The 15,139-nt window shown below is 42.3% G+C and overlaps 1 protein-coding gene across 12 annotated transcripts in view; it reads left to right on the top strand.

Annotated features, from left to right (window-relative positions):
* Positions 1–15,139, top strand: part of serac1 (serine active site containing 1) — a 178,187-nt gene that overhangs the window by 85,469 nt on the left and 77,579 nt on the right. For 9 of the 12 annotated variants that reach the window (XR_015758475.1, XR_015758479.1, XR_015758478.1 and 6 more), the window contains exons 8-11: positions 6,856–6,969; positions 13,161–13,223; positions 13,881–14,043; positions 14,306–14,456. Coding sequence is in view for 8 of the 12 variants with exons in the window: in XM_087991483.1 (XP_087847609.1) it covers positions 6,856–6,969; positions 13,161–13,223; positions 13,881–14,043; positions 14,306–14,456 (491 nt within the window). In the remaining 4 variants the exon portion in view is untranslated. The remainder of the gene's footprint in view (positions 1–6,855; positions 6,970–13,160; positions 13,224–13,880; positions 14,044–14,305; positions 14,457–15,139) is intronic. The other 3 variants (XM_087991480.1, XM_087991482.1, XM_087991484.1) reach the window with 2 other exon arrangements.

Raw genomic sequence — 15,139 nt, 5'->3', positions numbered from 1 at the left:
CCCGCCCCCTCACAACCCTGTTCAACACTGCTCTGTGCCCCCCACCGTCCAACACCTTCCCCCGACCCATAAACCCGTCAAACACCGTCCCCCACCCCCAACAGTCCAACACAGCTCCCCGCCCCCCAACCGTCTAACACCGTCCCCGCCCGGCTCCGTCCAAAACCGCCCCCCCGCCCCCAACCGTCCAACATCACTGCCCGCCCACCCTCGTCAAACACCACCCCCTGCCCGTCCCCACCTCCGTGCAACACCACCCCCGCCTGCCCCCACCCCCATCAGCACTGCCCCGCCTCCTCTCCGGAGCAGCCGGACTGGACACCAACAATAAGACTGCTGCTGCCGCCTTTGTGGGGTAAATCTCCAAATAGAGCGCATACACACACCCCCACAGCCCCACACAATTTTTTACTGCAACGTTTTGAAGGGTTCCACCTCTGCCCTGTGCAGGACAATGTTGGTCAGATTATCTGGGGAAGGGGTGGAGGTTTAGTGTACACCCTCTGTAGAACTCCAGGGAAAGTGTGGGGGAGAGAGAGGGTGGGAGGGAGGTCAGTCATTTGGGGACGGTGCCTGTTTAATCACTGTAAACAAAAGACGCGAACCCTGTTGGAACACTTCTTTGATGTAACGTTTCTATTGTGACCTCGCGATCTCCTTCGGATAATCCGGTTTTAGGATAATTGGTATTCAGATAATTGAGGTTCTTCTGTAAATCCCTTCTAACTACTAACCATTCCCAAATAAAACAAGATTCAAATCTCATGCACTTTCAATAAATACAAGTCCCACAAAAAAGTAGATTTTAGTCTCTCAAAATTTCAGCCAGGTTACGTGTCTTCCAGAATGTTCTGTGCCGTCTCCATTCTTTCTTCTGTCATTCGATCATGCATTCTTTAATACATGACTGTCAGCGATTTTTTTTTCTTGAGCTGAGGACTGTTACCTCTAGCAGATGGCAGTTAGATCTGTGGTCTTTGTCCAGCCACCCCCTTCTTTTATACCTTACAATGTCTTACAGTACGTTACAGTACGTTGACCCTACGTTGTCAAAACCATCAGATTTAAATTTAATAAGTTTTTGATGTCTAAGTGCCTGCTTCAAATTGATTGGCCAAGTTCAAAACTCTGTTGTTTTATTTAAAAACTGCTGCATGGCCTGCTAACTGTATGGTCGTTTGATACAAATGTTTCAATACGTATGCTCTCTGTGCATCTGCAACCCCCCCCAAGCTGCTAATCATGAACATACATTGTAAGCCTCTAAACACTGTAACAGCACCATTTTTTAAAATAGACCATGCAGTGTTCCCCACCCCTGCCAAGCATTTTACAATTTTTCGAACACCAAATTCTAACTTTCTGCCTCCCAATTTACAATTGCTCTAACCAGCTTCGCAAGCAAAGTGTTCTTAGGATAATAATCAACCTGCAATTATCTTTCCAGGTCAGTTCCCTTAAGCAAACGTAAGTTTGTTTCCTCTCTTCTCCTTTCTAAAACAAGTTAATGTTCATAGTTCTAAGTCTCAATTTTAGCTCTCAATTCCAAACCAAAAATGAGAAAAATATAAGTAAAATAATGAAGGTCCCAACAGAAACCCTTAGCAGATGTATATGCGGTGGGCCTGTTTTAAGGCTATCCTTAAGTAATCACAAACACCTGTCTGGGGTGTTACTTCCAACTGCCTTATTGCTTCAGTTGTAGAGTGAAGAAGGAGACATCTTTTTGTCACAGAAGGAGTCAGTGACCTAGTGACTATTAATTGAAAAGCTCAAGTAATGTTCTGAGGACCTGGGTTCAAATTCCATCAGGTGGCTGAATCTGAGTTCAAGAAAAATCTCAAATTAAGAATCTCATAAAGGCCATGAACCTGTTCTCACTTGTCCAGAAAAACCCATCTGCATAAGACCCACAGCAACATGGTTGATCTTTCTCTGCCTTCTGAAAAAGTAGGGATGGGCAATATATGGTTTATTGCCCAGCCCTACTTTGTCAGAGAGCAGGTAAAGATCAATGCCATTAGGGAGAGAATTCCAGGATTTTGACCCAGCAACAATGAAGGAATGGTATTATATTTCCAAGTCAGGATCATGAGTAGCTTGGCGGGAAACTTGAAGGTGTTCCCATATATCTGCTGCTCTTGTCCTTCTAGATGGAAGTGGTCATGGGTTTAGAAGGGGCTGTCTGAGGATCTTTGCTGAATTTCTGCAATACATCATGTAGATAGTACACACTACTGCTGAGCATCCGTGTTGGAGGGAATGGTGCTTGTGGATGCAATGCCAATCTAGCAGGCTGCCTTGTCCTGGATGGTTTCAAGCTTCTTGAGTGTTGTTGGGGCTGCCGTCATTGAGGCAAGTCGAGAGTACTCCATCACACTCATGACTTGTGCCTTGTAGATGGTGGACAGGCTTTCAGGAGTCAGGAGGTACATTATTCACCACAGCCTCTGATCTGCTCTTGTGGCCCATTGCGTTTGTGTGGTGTGTTCAATTGAGTTTCTAGTCAATGGTAATCTGCTTGGGTTCTGCCCCTCAACATTTTCTCCTGTACACTGATTACATCATTGGTGCCACTTTCCCTTCTCATCTGGAATTGGAAAACATCAGTTTTTCTTCCAATTTCCAACAGCTCTCAATTTCACCTGGTCTATTTTTGGCCTCTCCCTTACCTCCTTCAACATTTCTGTTACCATTTCTGGGCATAGACAGGCCACTGATATCCATTACAAAACCCACTGACTCCCATAGTTACTAAACTATATATCGTTACACCCTGCTTCCTGTGAGGACTCATTTCCGTTCTCCCAATTTCTGTATTTTAGCCACATCTGTTCTGCTGATGCCATTTTCCACAGAGGGAGCTCAGAAATATTTTTTCCTCAACTGAAGATACCCCATTACCATGGTTGACAGAGCCCTAGTTTAGTTTGTGAACATGGTTGGTGTGGACTGATTGGACCGAACGGTCTGTTTCCATTGCTCAGGACTCAGTGACTCTATGATTCTCAGCCATTTCCGACCTATTTCTGTACTTCTATCCTCACCACTTCTGCTCCCTTCCACAATACCAGTAGGGAGCCTGGGTCCTCGCTTTCTACCCCACCAGCCTCCACATTCAAGGCAGCCCATTGTTCAGTTACTGTTCTACTTCCCTACCTTTGATTGCAGTTTATTTGGGCCAGATTATTGTTACCTAATTGAAGTTGGCTTTCCACCAATTAATTATTCTTTAGATTGTCTTTTTGGTCTTTTCCATAGCCAACAAAAACATAGAAAATAGGAGTAGAATAGGCATTTCAATACTTCAAGCTGCTTTGCCAATCAGTATAATCATGACTAATAATCAACTTGGTGGTCCCTTCTTGCTTTCTCAACATACACTTTGATATCTTAAAACCTTTGACCAGCTGATTCTCTCCTGGAATATCCACTTTACACCTGCTTAAAGCAACTAGCAAAGTTAGGGTCTGGGCTACCTTCTTGAAATGTTTTGAGGGGGTCTGGCCTGGTCTATAACAGTTCTATGACCATAGGCTGCCATTTCTGCCAACTCCAGTGGGATACCACCACAAGACACACACTCCCCTCCCTTGTCAATATTTTGCAGGGATTTTCCCTCTGTGACAACCCTGGTCCAGTCCTCTTCCACTCCCAATGTCTGCTGACTTCCCCATAGCACCTACCCATTCAACGCAGTAATTGCAACGCTTGCCCGTTTACCTTCTCATTATCCAGGGATCTGTACACACTTTCCAGGTGAAACAATGAAACAGTGAAGCATTGAGGTCCTCTCTACTTTTGGAGCATTAAGGAGAGCAAAGAGAGGACACGAGCAGTTTTTAGCAAATAGAATAAAGGAGATCCCTAAAGTCTTCTATAGGTATATGAGGAATAAAAGGATGACTGGGGTAGGAATAGGGCCAATCAAAGACAGAAGTGGGAAGTTGAGTGTGGACCCTTTGGAGATCGGAAAGGTACTAAACGAACATTTCTCATTGGTTTTCACTCAGGAAAAGGAGAATACTGTAGAGGAGAAGAATGAGGTACGAGATATTAGACTAGAAAGGATCGAGGTTAGTTACGAACAGGTGTTGTCTACTTTCACTCTTTCTAGAATTGATAAGTCCCCTGGGCCGGGATGGGATTTACTCGAGGATTCTCTGGGAAGCTAGGGAGGAGATAGCAGAGCCTTTGGCTTTGATATTTGAGTCGTCGTTGTCTACAGGTTTAGTACTAGAGGACTGGAGGATTGCAAATATTGTGCCTTTGTTCAAGAAGGGCAGTATAGTTGACACAGGTAATTATAGACCAGTGAGCCTTACTTGTGTTGTAGGAAAAATTTTGGAAAGGATTGCAAGAGATAAGATTTATAATCATCTAGCAAGCAACAATTTGATTTCAGATAGTCAAATGGCTTCGTCAAGGGCAGGTCGTGTCTCACAAACCTCATTGAGTTTTTTGAGAAGGTGACCAAACATGTAGATGAGGGTAGGGAAGTTGATGTGGTATACTTGGACTTCAATAAAGCCTTTGATAAGGTTCCACATGGTAGGCTGTTGGAGAAATGGCAGAGGTATGAGATTGAGGGTGATTTAGCAGTTTGGATTAGAAACTGGCTTTCTGGAAGAAGGCAGCGAGTGATAGTTGATGGAAAATATTCAGTCTGGAGTCCGGTTAGTAGTGGTGTGCCACAAGGATCTGTTTTGGGACCACTGCTGTTTGTCATTGTCATAAATGACTTAGACGCAGGCATTGGTGGATGGATTAGTAAATTTACAGATGACACTAAAGTCGGTGGAGTAGTGGACAGCTTGGAAGAATGTTACAGGTTGCAAGAGGACTTGGATAAACTGCAGAATTGGACTGAGAGGTGGCAAATGGATGTGAGGTGCACTTTGGAAAGAATAACAGGAAGGCAGAGTACTGGGTCAATGGAAAGATTCTTGGTAGTGTGGATGTGCAGAGGGATCTTGGAGTCCATGTACATAGGTCCCTGAAAGTTGCCACCCAGGTAGATAGTGCTGTTAAGAAGGCATACGGTGTGTTACATTTCATTGGTAGAGGGATTGAGTTCCGGAACCGCAATATCATGTTGCAACTATACAAAACGCTAGTGCGGCCACACTTGGAATTTTGTGTCTCCATATTTCGGGAAGGATGTGGAAGCATTGGAAAAGGTGCAGAGGAGATTTACCAGGATGTTGCCTGGTCTGGAGGGAAGGTATTATGAGGAAGGGCTGAGAGATTTGGGTGTGTTCTCATTGGAAAGAAGAAGGCTAAGAGGGGATTTGATAGAGACATACAAGATGATCAGAGGATTAGATAGGGTAGACAGTGAAAGTCTTTTTCCTAGGATGATGATGTCAGCTTGTACGAGGGGGCATAGCTATAAATTGAGGGGTGACAGATTTAAGATCGATGTCAGAGGCAAGTTCTTTACACAGAGAGTGGTAAGGGCGTGGAATGCCCTACCTGCTATTGTAGTCAACTCAGCCACATTAGGGAGATTTAAACAATCCTTAGATAAGCACATGGATAATGATGGGATCATGTAGGGGGACAAGCTGCGAATAATTCACAGGTCGGCGCAACATTGAGGGTTGAAGGGCCTATTCTGCGCTGTATTGTTCTATATTCTATAATTTTGCACACTTTTGACTCTATTCTGCAAGTTTTACATCTCCAAATGTATCTGATAAGGTGTTACCATTGTTGTGTTTAATTGTAAAACTGAGAAATTTAATACATTTACTAGAATAAACCACGCTTTTTGAAGTGTGTGCGCTTCTGCATGTTGAAACCATAGCCACTGTTGTTACGTGTGGCATTGGCAGGTATAGTTTTACTTTATTTACATACACCCAACTGCTTCAAAAAGCTTTTACATAAACTGGAACATTTTACCACCTATGGGAACCCCAAAGGGGTATAGTGGCACTCTGCAAGGGTTGTATTTTTGATGATTCATGTGGATTCTGACCTGACGTATACCATGTTGGGGCAATGTGAAGGAAATAGGCAGGAAGTTTGATGAGTTGGTTAGCAAACCAGCTTCTTGAGATGCAGAACAAAGGGAATTTACGTAGAGTATCACAATAAGACCCTCAGATACAGGAGCAAACATTAGGCCATTCAACCCATCAAATCTGCTCTACAATTCAATCATGGCTGATAAGTTTCTCAACTCCATTCACCCACTTTTGGCCCGTAACCCTTGATCCCCTTAACAATCAAGAACCTATCTCACTTCATCATAAATCTACTCAGTTACCTGGCCTGTACAGTCTTCTGTGGCAGTGAATTCGATAGATTCACCACTTTCTGGCTGAAGAAGTTTCTCCTTTTGTTGATTCTAAAGGCTGTGCCCTCAAGGCTGTGCCCTCATGTCCTAGTCTCTCCTACGAATGGAAGCACCTTCCCAACATCTACTCTGTACTGGCCATTCAATATTCTATAAGTTTCAATTAGATCCCCCCTCATCCTCCTAAACTCCACCGAGTGTAGACACAAAGACCTCAAACGTTCCTCATATGTTGATCTTTCCATTCCTGTGAACCAGCTCCAGGGTCAGTACATTGTGGGGCCCAAAACAATGCGCAATACTTCAAATATGGTCCGACCAGAGTCTTAATGAGCCTCAGAAATGCATCCCTGCTTTTATAGTCAAGTCTTCTCAAAATCACGCTTATTTTATTTAAATGGTGCAAGGTGGTTCTTGAATTAAAAGCTAATTTTAAATAGCCAGAAAGAAACAGGATGAATTGAAAGAAAACTACACCATCAGAAGAGGGATACTATGACATATGGTATGTAAAAGATGTGAATAAGGTTGTTCAATCTTTTGTGTTTCAGGGAGGCTTATGGTGTTTTGGAGGGAATGGGCTTCCTTACGCACAGAGTTTGAGCTCTGTTCCATCTGAGAAAGTTGAGTCATTTTGTCTTCAAGCACTAGCTCAACATTCCAAGGTAAAATTCTGTTATTTTCTCTGAAGGTTCTGAATCAAATTATTCTGTTTTTTGTTAAGAGATAAAGCTAAGCACTTTAATGTGTTATGATTTATTGTCGAGAGACATTTGGATATCTACTGAACTAGAATGGAGGAACAACCAAAGCTGTCTAGCTATATAGCTTGTTCAATCATTGAATTCTGTTTAAAGAGTGTAAATTAATTTTACATTTTCGAATCAACCTGTTCACACCTCTGGAGCAGGTGGGACTTGAACCTGGGTTTCTTAGCAAAGAGTAGGAACACTGCCACAAGAGTCCCTTCTAGATCAATTTTATCCTCACACTGACAGTAGGCATTCAACAAATGCAGTGAGGTTCATTTAAGTAGCTGATCTTATTAATTACTATTTAAAGAATGTAGTTGTTAAGGTTATTCTTTCCCTGCATTTATTCTGAAGGCCAGAATGCAGTCCCTTGAATGATTCTTGTCCCTTACTCATTTGCTAAAGTGATCATGTAAGCCTTTGACAGTGGATATTGGAAATCTGTTGAATAATTAGGTCAGAACAGTCCAACTAGTATCTGTCATCTGTCAAACATCAAGCAAATGTCTTTTGAAGCAATTATCAGGGTAATTGCAGTGCTAGAGAGATTGGAGGCCCGCGAGGAGTCAATCCATCTAGTTACAGCTAAGAGTCAAGAAAGGTACCACCATAGTTCTAGTGGAAAACAATACAGAGGAACAATTTTTGAGAGAAAATAAAACAAAAGTGCAAGAATTAGGGTAATAGTCCTCAATAATGCAGAGCCCGGTGCATTAGTGCAAAAGCTATGATCAAATAATTTCTGTCAGTTTTCAGCCAAAAGTGCCGAGTGGATGATCCACCTCGGCCACGTTGGAATGCCCCCAGCATCACATAAGCCAGTCTTCGGATAATTCGATGCACCATGTGATATCAAAAAATGGCTGTAACTGAATACAGCAAAGGCTGTATTTGTGCAACAGTACTGAAGTCATGTGCTGCATAACTTACTGCAACCCAAGCTAAGCTGTTCAAGTCTAGCTACAACACTGATATCTACCTGACAATGTTAAAAATTTCACAGGTATGTTCCTTCTACAAATTCAACTGGCCAGTGACCGACCTATTAGTCTACTCTTAATGATCAGTAAAGAGATGGAAGATGTCATCAACAGTGCCATCAAACAACACTTACTTAGCAATAATCTATTGATGCTCAGTATGGGTGTTGGCAGGGCACTCTGCTCCTGACTTCAGTATAGCCTTTATTCAAAAATGGACAGAAGAACTGAATTTTAGAGGGTATCTGAGACTGATGGCCCTTGACATCTTGGCACTGATTGTGCCATCAGTGAGCCTGAATAAAGTTGAAGTCAATTGCAATTGAGACGTTACATTCTTCACTGGTTGGAGTCATACCTGATATAAAGGAAGAAGGTTGTGGCTTTTGGCAGTCAATCATTTCAGTTCCGGGACATCTCTACAGGAGCTCCTCAAGGTAGTATCCACAGCCCAGCCATATTCAGCTGCTTCATGAATGACCTTCTCTCCATCATAAGTTCAGGAGCAGGGATGTTAGTTGATTGTGCATTGTTCAGCAACATTCACAGCTCATCAGCTACTGATCAATTCCTATCCACATGCAATAAGTTATGGACAGTATACTGGTTTAGGCTGATCAGTTGAAAGTAACATTTGTGCGACACAAATACCAAGCAATGACCATTTCAACAAGAGAAGTGCAGCTTCAACAACATTCGAGAAGCTTGAACCATTCAGGACAAAGCAGCCCCCTTGATTGACACCACATCCCTGAAGTCAGACTCACAGTTCTGTAGTTCCCCAGTTTCTCCTTACAAGCTCTATGAACTTCCTGAGGAAGTGGTGGATGCGGGTACGATTACAAAGTTTATAAGACTATTAGACAGATACATGAATAAGAAAGATTTGGTGTGATATAGGCCAGGAGCAGATGGGTGGGACCAGTTTAGTTTGGGATTATATTTGGCATGGACTGGTTGGACCAAAGATTCTTTTTCTGCGCTATGTGCCTCTAACCCTTAGGGACATTAACATGAAGATGGATCAGGGCATGCAGGTCCTCAGTTCCCTAAAAGTGGCAACACTGGTGGCTATGGTGATTAAGAATGCATATGGCATGCTCGCCTTCATCAGCCAGGGCATGGAGTACAAAACTTGGCAAACCATGTTGTAGTTATATAAGACCCATGTTAAGGCTGCATTTGGAGCAGTGTGTCCAATTTTGGTTGGCACACTACCAGAAGGATGTGGCAGCTTTGGAGCAAGTGCAGAGAAGGTTCACCAGGATGCTGCCTGGTCTTGGGCATTGGCTATGAGGAAGGTTAAAAAGATTAGGATTGTTTTCACTGGAAAGACAGCAACTGAGAGGAGACCTGATGGAGGTCTACAAAATTATGAGAGGCGTCGATAGGGTGAATAGTCAGAGACTTTTCCCAGGGTTGAAGTTTCACTTACAAGGATGCACAGATTCAAGGTGAGAGGGGAAAAGTTTAAGGGTAATGTGCGAGGGAAGTTTTTCTTGCAGAGAGTGGTAGGAGCCTGGAATGCACTGCCAGAAGTGGTGGTGAAAGCAGGCACATTGGCGAGCTTTAAGATACGTCTGGATGGTTACATGAATGGGGAATGAATAAAGGGCAGAAGGTTTGTTTTTTTTTACTTTAATTGGGGCATGGTGATAGGCGTAGGCTTGGAGAACTGAAGGGCCTGTTCCTGTGCTGTTTTGTTCCTACCTCATTTACAAAACACTGTGGAAGGTATCCTCAATGCAAAAATGAAACTTCGTCTCAGTAAAGACCATGCTGTTGTCAACAAAGAAAAGAAAGAACATTGTCATTCTTACCGATAATATCATGAACAGATGCATCTGTCTAGGACAGATTGATCAGGGTGATCGTCCCACAGATCTATTCTGGCACTTGTGTCCTTTACACTTCAGCTTGGTCAGTAGTGATGCTCCCGAGCTGCTTCAGGTAATGAACTTTGATATCTTGCTAACATACATTTTGTGCCATTGCTACTGCCCGTTTTCAGCAAGGAGCAATGCTGATTCATCAGCCAAAAGGTAGTGATATATGACCGTTCCTTGCCCATATTTGACCTGGTACTGTGAGACTTCATGAGGTCTGGAGTCAATGTTGAGGAGTTCTAGGGCATCTGTCTCTGACAATTGTGCTGCCATCTCTACTAGTCTCTTTTGTCAGTGGGACAGCACATAAGCACATACCCTGGGGTGGCAGTGCTGTTTTCTGGGACTTTGCCTATAAAGGTATGGTTCCATGAATATGCTTTTGTTAGGCTCTACCAATTTTGGCACTAGCCCTTGACGTTCATTAGGTGGATTTTGCAAAGTTGAGTTCACCGTTGTTTGTTTCTAGTGCCTAGGCAGATGTCAGGGCAACAACCAGTTTGAGTCCCTTTTCACCAGTTTGAAATGATTAATATTCCCTAAAAGACATCAGTGAATCAGATGGGCTTGTTTTACAGCAATTGACAATGATTTCTTGGTCGTCATTGGACTTTCAGTTTGAAATTAAATTCTGTTATCCACCGTGGTGCAATTTGTACCTGAGCCTCTGTATTACTAAACGAGTGACAGTACAACTTTTTTAATCACTCATGGCATGGACATAATTGGCTGGTCAGCATTTATGACCATAAGAATGGCAAATACTGCAAATCAGAGACAAAAATAGAAATTGCGAGAAAAGCTCAGCAGGTCTGGCAGCATATGGAGAGAAATCGGAGTTGAAGTTTTAGGTTGAGTGACTTTTCCTCAGAACTAGACCCGGAACATTAACTTTAATTTCTCTACATAGATGTTGCCAAACCTGAGCTTTTCCAGCAATTTCTATTTTTGTCTCAGCATTTATTATTGATCCCTCGTTTCCCTTGAGATGGTGGTGGTGAGCTGCGGTCTTGAATCACTGCAGTCCATGTGCTGTAGATAGCTCCACAATGATGTGGGGGGGTTTGGTAATTATGACTTTTCAACCCAATGACAGTGAAGGAATGATAGTGTATTTCCACATCAGGATGATGAATAGATTGCACAGGAACTTGCAGGTGTTTTCTCTCACCTGCTGTCCATGACCTTCTAGGTGGAACTAGCACACACTGCAGTTGCTAAGTATTGATTGTGAAGGGAGTGGGTGTTTGTAGATATGGTGCCATTCAAGGGAACTGCTTTGTAATAGAGTCATACGGCACAGAAACAGACCTTCCAGCCCACCATGTCTATGTTGACCAATAAACACCAAACTGTATTAATCCCATTTACATGCACTTGATCCATAGCCTACTATACCCTGTCATTTTAAGCACTCATACAATTGGTTCTTAAAGATTGCAAGACTACTTGCCTCCACAGCCCTCTCAGGCAGCGAGTTCCATAAATCAGCCTGCTTTTGGGTGAAAATATCTTTCCTCTGATCTCCTCTAAACTACTTACTCCTCATGTTAAACTTGTGCCTTCTGGTCTTTGACACATATAATCATAGTGTAATATTGTGTGAAAACAGGCCCTTCTGCCCAAACTGGCTCATGCTGAAATTGCCTGCATTTCCCATCCACGTACCTATCCAAATGCTGTTTTAATGTTGTTATTGTACTTGCCTCAACCACTTTTTTAGCAGCCTATTTCATATCCACACCACTCTCTGCGTGAAGAGGTTGCCCCTCGGGTCCTTTTTAAATCTTTCCCCTGTCACCTTAAACCTATGCTCTCTGGTTTTCAATTCGCCATCCCTAGGAAAAAGACTATACGCATTCATCCTATCTATGCCCCTCATGATTTTATACACCTCAATAAGGTCACCCCTCATTCTCCTATGCTGCAAGGAATAAAGTCTATCCTGGCCAACCTCTCCCTATAACTCAGGCCTACTAGTCCTGGCAACATCCTCTTAAATCTTCTTTGCACTCTTTCCAGTTTAACTAAGTCTTTCCAATAACAGGTTGACCAAAACTGTACGCAATACACCAAGTTGTTGGCCTCACCAACAACATATTCAGCTGTAACATAATGACCAACTTCTTTCTGCTATGGTGGAACTATTCCCATGATCTACTTTGTCTATGCCTCTCATAATTTTGTATACCTCATTCAGATACTCCTTCAGCCTCCTCTGCTCCAAGGAAAACAAACCCAGCCAATCCAGTGTCTCTTCATAACTGAGACTTTTCGCCCCAGACAACATCTGGTAAATCTCCTCTGTACTCTGTCCAGTGCAATCATGTCCTTCCAATAATATGGTGATCAGAACTGCACACAGTATTCTGTCTGTAGCCTAACCACTGCTTTAAAAGTTATAACAAGATTTCTTTGCTTCTATATTCTATACTGAAGCTAATTAAGGCAGGCATTCTGGATACCTTCTTCATGCACCTATCTACTTGTGCTAACACCTTCAAGGATCTGTGGACTTCTACACCAATTTTCCTTTCATCTTCAACACTGCCTAGGCACCTACCATTTGTTGTGTATATCCTTCCCTCAGTAGAACTGCCAGCTGCATCACCTTGTACTTATCAGGATTATATTGTTCTGTCCAAATTACCAGACCTGAATGGTGTCATGCTTCTTGAGTGTTATTGGAGCTACACTCATCCAGCCTAGTGAGGAATATTACACCATTCTCCTGATTTGTCCTTGTGGACAGCCTTTGGGGAGTCAGGTGAATTCCTAGCCATTAATGAGTCCACTTGAGTTTCTGGTTAGTGATAAGCCCGAGGATGTTCTGGAGCTGAATGGCCTGGTGGAATCCAAACTGGGCATCAGTGAGCAGGTTTTTGCAAAGCAGATGCTGCTTGATGGCACTGTTGATGACAATTTCCATCACTCTGCCATTGCTGGCATGTCTACTCGCTAGCCTGTATGAACTGCTGTTCATGATGAAGGTTGCTTACGCCATCATCTTTAAGTGTAAAACGATACAGGAACAGCTTGACTTGTTGTGGTAAAGAAAAAACATTTGCTCGTTTCGCTAGAAACTTGTTTTTACTTGTTGTTAACAAGATGTAGATTATTACATGATAGTAAATGATGATTCAGTGCAGTTGACATTGTTATAGAGATGTTGAGGAGATAGAGATCAGACCTTCAAGATCATAAGCTGTTCTGTTCACCTCAGTATTAATCCTTTCAGATCATGTGTCAGACATCAGGACCTTCACAGGGCCCCAGTGTGCATTCGGATAATCTGCAGATTGTAAGATTTTCCCCATTTTCATTGTGCTTTCTCAATTTACCAACAGGATTATAAGGTCCATTATTCTGTTCTTTCAGCTTTGTAACATTATTTTTGCGGGAGAATCATAAAATCCCTACAGGCTGTTTGCCTATCAAGTCCACACCATTCCTCTCAAGAGCATCGCACGCACACCCAACCCTGTAACCCTGCATTTCCCATGGCTGATCCACCTAACTTACACATCCCTGAACGCTATGGGCATTTCAGCATGGCCAATCCACCTAACCTGCACATCTTTAGACTGTCAGAGAAAACCAAGTGCCGAGAGGAGACCCACAGCCATGGGAAGAATGTGTAAACTCCACACAGTTGCCTGAGGCTGGAATCAAACTTGGGTCCTTAGTGCTGTGGTAACCACTGAGTCACCATGCTGGCCCAAAGAGAATGGTGTGATTTCAGTGTTACAGGAATGGTGCTCAGTGGTGCTTTCTTTTGGGCCTACTGTTGACTGGGAAATTGTTGCACCAAATACAATTCTAATTCAGAGTTTAGTTTGAGAAGGCAGATCATTTCTGTGTAATACTGCATCATTTTGCTGCATGATGTTGCCTGTACTGTATTTGTATGAGTTTCTTTAAGCTGAAATGACTCACTTGGAATTTGCTGTAATACCAGGTTCCAAGTCACTGTGACAAGATTGTAATGAATGGAGGTCTGCAGTTGCTTCAGAAAATATATCAGCTGCGTCATGATTCTCAGAAAATTCAAAGGAATATCATTCGAACAATTGGAAATTTGGCTTTACATGAACATCTTCACTCAGCCATTGTACAATCAGGTACAGTGAAAATATTCCCTGACTGACCACCTGATTATTTTGAAAGAAATTAAGATTCATATATTACCTTATAAGTTTCACAGCTATTTTGTTATAGCTGTTTTTATTCAATTTTCTCTATCTGTGAGAGCAGATTTAGGTTACTTTTTATCCACTGACTTCAGCATTTTGTGTGGTCATCAATGTTGCTAAGTATAATTTTCTTACTGAAGTTACAAGCTGTGGAATCTGTAATCTAAGGCTCAGAATTCTTGAATTATAGGATGGATTGGTATACTCGCTGAGGCAATGAAATCACCACACGTTATTCACGCTTCACATGCGGCAAGAGCCTTGGCCAATCTTGACAGGGACACAGTAAAGGAGAAGTATGAGGATGGAGTATATATTCTTCATCCTCAGTATAGAACCAGGTAAATGTAAATTAAATATTTTTTGTTTTTTCCAAATAATTAACCTTTGGCAAGTACAGAATAGGAAAGCCATTTAAAATGTTCATCTTTTAAGCACATGTACCTGGCATTCTGCCTCTGCTAGTGTAATTCATTATTTTATAATTTAATTCATTTGATCAATTTTCTGATATCCACTCCCTCTGCATGCAACCTAGCTCTCATTGTACAGGATGAGTGAATGAATTTATCCTTTTCAGTACTATAATAGGGTGCTTCTACCTTGTACCTTTAGCATAGTGAAATATTACAATGAGTTTCATGAGAGAGTTAATAGACTCACACATTTGAGACTCTAACATATATCCCAGCAGCATTCGATTATTTGCAGGTTTCCATGCTAAAAATTATCCTTTTTCCTGATTCCTCTGATTTAGCTAATCCTCTAATAATGCAAATATATTATCCCGAAAATCACAACTGAAATGGTGGGACATTGTTATACAATCGGGAGGGTATGCCCTGGCCGTCCTCAACATTGATTTTAGACACCATGCATCAGGTTAAACAGGGGCAAAGCAACCTCCTGCTTGTTACTATGTATCGTCTTTCCTCAACTGATGAATCATTATTCCTCCATGTCAAAAAACACTTGGAGGAAGCAATGAGGGTGGCAAGGGCACAGAATATCCATTGGGTGGAAG

This window comes from Chiloscyllium plagiosum, unplaced genomic scaffold (genome assembly GCF_037043375.1).
Source record: "Chiloscyllium plagiosum isolate Xiang-an unplaced genomic scaffold, Cpla_swu_hap1 HiC_scaffold_10, whole genome shotgun sequence".
NCBI classification, from domain to species: Eukaryota; Metazoa; Chordata; class Chondrichthyes; order Orectolobiformes; family Hemiscylliidae; genus Chiloscyllium; species Chiloscyllium plagiosum.
Note: the sequence above shows the minus strand (reverse complement) of the source record. Positions and strands in the feature narration are given on the sequence as shown.